The following is a 5,056-nucleotide window of genomic DNA, read 5'->3' on the forward strand; positions in this document are numbered from 1 at the left end:
ATGGCGGTGTGGACGGTTTATCATGAGTTGGTCAGGGCGGAGTTCGTGCCGCACGGGGGAACGAGAAAGCAGGATGGTGATAACCTTGACGTGTAGACACAGAAGCGGTTACGTATTCTCCTTCAGCAAGTCTGCACAGGTGCGATCCGCACCTGCCGTGTGTGCTACGGAGGCAAGAGGCCTTCGCAGCGAGGCCCTGAGCGCCAGCAAAACAGCCCGGTGACAGCTTTGTTGTTAGGTCTTGATTTCACGGCCCGAGATAAGCTCTCGGCATCAACCGCAAAACCAACACGTTTGCTTCAGTGAACAGCCTTCCAAAGACACACCGTGGCCTTCGGCGCAGGCTCTCTGGCCGTCTCCCAACATCTGGAAAAGATCTGGCAAGTCTTCAGGGAGAAAGCACACCCCGTGGATCAAGTTCAGGTTGCTCTGGCTTCTCTCTCCATGTCTGCGAGTCAAAGAAAGTAGTAGGGTGGGGCCTCGATGTGGTCACCGAGGCAGGCTGCCCTGCCTCCCCCGTCACAGCGTCGGCGAAGCCTCCGTGCTGTTCCAAGCTTTCTGTGGCCCCAGGGTAAAGCCCGGAAAACTAGGTCACCTCTTGTCATTCCAGGCCCCCTTCCAAAAAAATAAAAATAAAAAAGATTCTTAACTTTGCACTGAGATCGTTTGCCGTTTAATGAGCAAACCATTGCTCAACTGACAAGTATATTTTTAGAACTGTTTGCCTGGCTTCGCCTTCTACCTTACAGCAGATGTGCACGAGTCAAGACAGCCATCCTCCGCCGATGCCCAAGAGAGAGGAACCGGCCGTGATTTCGTGTGTGTGCGCGCTGTTAGGATGTAAGGCAGAGTTAATGCTCACTGTGCCTTCTGAAGATTAAAGTGTTGACATTATGTTTCTCCATATTATAAACTTCAATCGTTTGTCAGGGTGAGAAGTGCTTGTCGTGTGCGTCTTTGGAGAGAGATTGGAGCGGTTTCTGAGAGCAGAGTTTTGCAGGGAGATCTTTGAAAGGACAAGGGTCTCTGGCATAGAGAAATGGAGGTAGGAGTGAGGAAATGGGTGCATTAGAACTTGCTTCTCTCACCGTGGAGCATCTGAGTCTCTCAAGAACGTTATACTGTGAAAGAAGAGTAAGCGTCAGAGTATTATACTGAGGGTCTACAATTCAGGTGTCTTTCCCCAGTTCTTACGATCCTAACTGTCATACAGGTGAATACACAGCAAAGAGAGTAACTGTGGGCTAAAATGGTTTTGGCCCTTGAGGAGTCAGTATTACATTTTTCTTTGAAAATCTCGCCTCCAGAGAGGTAAGTATTTTTTGGTCTAAGGTCTTGCATCTGGCGGGCGGCCTTGCAGAGATTCCCGATGACATATACGACGTGAAAGGTACACACCGCTGGACCTGAGCCTGCCTGCCTCATGCAACAGACATGCCTCAAGCTCAGAGGATGTGCTGGGTGCTGACAAAATACACACAGATGAATAGGACACGGGACCTGCCCTCCCCGGGCCTTGGTTTGGTGAAGAAGGCAGACACGTAAACGAAGAGAAGCGGGCTCTGTCAGAGGTGTGGTTGGGCTCACCCACCTCAGGAGGCCCCCGGAGGAAGTGACATCTGCAGGACTGGGTGGGGAGCCAAGAGGAGGCACCCCAGAAAAGAGAAGAAGCCATGCAAAGCAAGGGAGCAAGGAGGAACGAGAAAGTGTCTAGGAGACTGGAGGTAGTTAGCATGGCTAGAGCGTGCGTGCGTGCGTGCGCGTGTGCGTGCGTGCATGCGTGTGTGTGTGTGTGTGTGTGTGTGTTGGGGGACCCCGGGGGTAGGGCTGGAAGTGAGGAGCACAGTTCCCTCCCACTGTGTGGACCGTTTCCACACTCCCCCGAGCGTTAGAAGCAACGCCGTAACAAATAACTTGTGCCCTCATCGCTTTGCGTCTGAGCAGGTTTATTTGCATGCTAAACCCCCAAAGTGGGTTTGAGGGGAATGGAGCGTGTGCGGTGTGATGGAGTCTGCTGTCAGAGGCTCATGCGGACGAGGAGGCGTTTCACGTTGACCTGTAGAGCTTCCTACCTCTGGTTCACGGCCTCCTCTCCCTGTGCTCGACGCAGACGCCCCTGGGGACACACCAGCCCCTCTCACCCTCCCAGCCCTGGGGCCCACGGTGAGACACGGTCATTGATGGGAGTGACAAAAACCTTAGAGCAAAGGACAGTTCTTCAAAGTAAAAATAAAACTTTATGAATAGACTACCATATCTTCATTTTTCTCCTTTTTCAAGGAGCTGGGGAAAACGCTGTCGTGAGTCCGCACCAGTCGGCAGACTGGGATCTGGGGGGCCCTGCTTGCTTCTTTCTTACCTTTCAGCTCCAGAAAGTTCTACAGGTAACTCCCCAAATCTGAGCCTTCTCCCCAGTGTCTCTTGCCGAAGCCCTTTCCCGCTCTGGCGCCCTCTGCTTCCCCTGCCTCCTCGCTGTCCCTTCTTCCCCAGCTGGCTTTCGAAAGTGGACTCGCGCAGAGAAGCACGTCCACCTCCTCCACGAAGACGTCCCTGAGTATTCCCGGCCTCACGCTCTCTTCATCGCAGCCTCTCAGGTGTTCGTGAGTCCCACCTTCAGATCCACCTGGTCGATTCTTCCGGGTCATGGACCGTGCGTGTCTACAACTTGTGCATGTCGCACATGGCCGGCACACACCTTTCATACCCCCGTCAAACGTACCTCATGCCGACTCGGTCCCGGCTGCGGGCCAGAGATGGGTGTCTACAGATGAGCACGAGACAGTCCTCGCCCATGAGGAAATCAGAGTCTAGTTTGGGTCTCAACTCTGTACACAGATAATTAAAATATATATGATGTGTCACAGTTTGTGAATAGTTGGTAAACTCGGCCAGCCATCAGTCACAAGGAATTAGAAAACTTCACTCTCTATTTCCTCCTGCATGAATTTTCTCTCTGGATAAAACTCGGCGACTTATGGTAAACTCGGTGAAAAGTGTAGACCACGAGACTCCCGAGATAGCGTGAGTCCTGAGAAATCGTGGTGCCAAAGCCACAAGGACCCCATTCTCTCCCAGGCTCTTTGATTAAGAAGAAGGAAGAAAGCCAAGGTTTTTCCTAGCGATTTTGCAAAGTTGTCAGGGGTCCAAGAGAAACCCAAGGTCGCATAAGTAGATAAAAAGGTGAGACCAAGTTGGGAAGAGAGAGCTTCCCACAACACAACAGAACAGTGGCCTCTGAGACACTCAGAGAGGATTGTGGCCTTGGGGAGGGACTGAAGGGGGTCTGGGGGACTTGGCGGGGGCTGAAATCTCAGAGCAGCTGGGTATAGGAACCAGGAGGTGTCAGGGGTTAAGTTCAAGGCAGAGGAAAAGAAAACAAATGGACAGCCCGCCTTTCCTCGTCCAGTCTCTGCCTTGAGGAAGGAGCCATGGCTTCAGGCCCATCAGTCACCAGTAGGAGACCAGGGTAACGCCGGTAACTCTGATGAGCTTGATTCTAAAATTTGGGGACCGTTGGTCCATCCTTCAGTTACTCGGGGAGACGTTTCCTTGAAAGAGCTGGCATGGAGGGCAACAGCCCCTGGTCATTTGTGCCTTCTGATGCCCTTGCTGCTGAATCTGGGCTGAGATCCTCCCAGAGGACACCTGCGTCCCAGCTCGAGCTGCGTCCCTCACCGGTGCATGGTCCTGCACAAGCCCCTTCGGGGCAGCGTTGGAAAAATCGGGATTGGACTAGACGTCCTCTAGGGTCTGTTCCAGCCTTGAAGTTATCGTTCGGTTAGTCTCACCTGGAAAACCGGCTCCTCCTGGAGGTGAAGTGAGGAGCATGTCGTCCAAGGATGCACGTGCGTGGGGACACCTCGGCCCCTTTGGGGGGACAGTTAATTATTTTTATCCTTTGTGAGGGCAATATAAATTGTTGTTTATGCTGGACAGCAGTTTTGGGAGACTTTCACTGGGCCTTATCTTTATGACACTTACCTAGTTTTTAAAAACCACTCCCATTTGGTCACAGATGCTCAGACTGTCATATAGGAACCTAGGCTATCACGCTTTGCAAGCACTGGGACGTTCAGGAACTCTCCCAAGTCCTGCAGCTAGGTAGTGGTCGAGTTTGGATGATAGCCCAGCCCTCCTCTCCCCCAGCACGGCCACCCCGGGCCCCCTATTCATACACGCAGGCCCAGGGAAAAGGTCCAGGACTTAAAACCTACCCCCCTAAGCGGAGGGCAGGGCAAGACCCAAGAGAGAGGTGCCACTCGAGTCTTGTAATGAAAGGAGCTACTAAGGGCAGCTCACGTACGGGCGTGTCTCCGACGGCTGCGAGGCAGAGCGGGCCTCTGTGCTGCTCGGCAGGTGCTGAAGAAGAGACGGTAAAGTCACGGGGGCCGGTATGTAAATGCTACCAGGTACACGAGATTACTTTACGTGCCTGACCAGGTCGGGCAGCACCCGTTCCAGAGCCCAGCAGTAGCAGGAGGCAGGGCAGGGGTGCCGGCCTCAGCCAGAGTGAGCTTCAGTTAGCATCAGACAGTCGCTAGGGCCCCGGGGCTGCAGAAAGCAGCCTCTGATTTGGCCCTGGCTCGGCCTATAGGACAGACAGGGGTCCCTCATGAAGAGTCCCCCCGCCACACCCCACCCCCAGGCCTAATGCCCGTCATCCCATGTTAACCTGAAGTGCTGACTTTATATATTTAGTGTGGGGCTGCGAGTTGTCGGGGAAGAAACTCGTCCTCGAAGACCTTCTGTCCCGTTTGGAGAAACCGGCCTTAACACATGCCCTGGCACCGTGGGCTGGAGTAGAATTAGGGAGTCTCACGAGACGAAGAAAGTAAAACTCACGTTTCTTAAGGTTGGACTTCTGCAGAAATCAGCTGGCCCAAACGGGACAAAGAGCAGCTGTAAGGCCAAAAACAGAGACGGGTAGGCGAGGGGGTGGCAGGCGGGGAAGACGGGGCGCGAAACAATAGAGCTGGTATTGTCTCCGTTCAGATAACCTCGCTCTTTCCAAATTCGGCTTTCCGTTCACAAGGGGGCATTTTTCCTTGGGGGAGGG

General features: G+C 53.5%; 1 protein-coding gene across 1 annotated transcript in view; it reads left to right on the plus strand.

The window, feature by feature from the left end:
* The window catches only part of ITIH5 (inter-alpha-trypsin inhibitor heavy chain family member 5), an 87,767-nt gene continuing 82,711 nt past the window's right edge, over positions 1 to 5,056 (plus strand). The window contains exons 1-3 of the mRNA XM_011359658.1: positions 1 to 76; positions 2,367 to 2,384; positions 2,491 to 2,600. Coding sequence (XP_011357960.1) covers positions 1 to 76; positions 2,367 to 2,384; positions 2,491 to 2,600 — 204 coding nt within the window. The remainder of the gene's footprint in view (positions 77 to 2,366; positions 2,385 to 2,490; positions 2,601 to 5,056) is intronic.

Source organism: Pteropus vampyrus, unplaced genomic scaffold, assembly GCF_000151845.1.
Source record: "Pteropus vampyrus isolate Shadow unplaced genomic scaffold, Pvam_2.0 Scaffold49, whole genome shotgun sequence".
NCBI classification, from domain to species: Eukaryota; Metazoa; Chordata; class Mammalia; order Chiroptera; family Pteropodidae; genus Pteropus; species Pteropus vampyrus.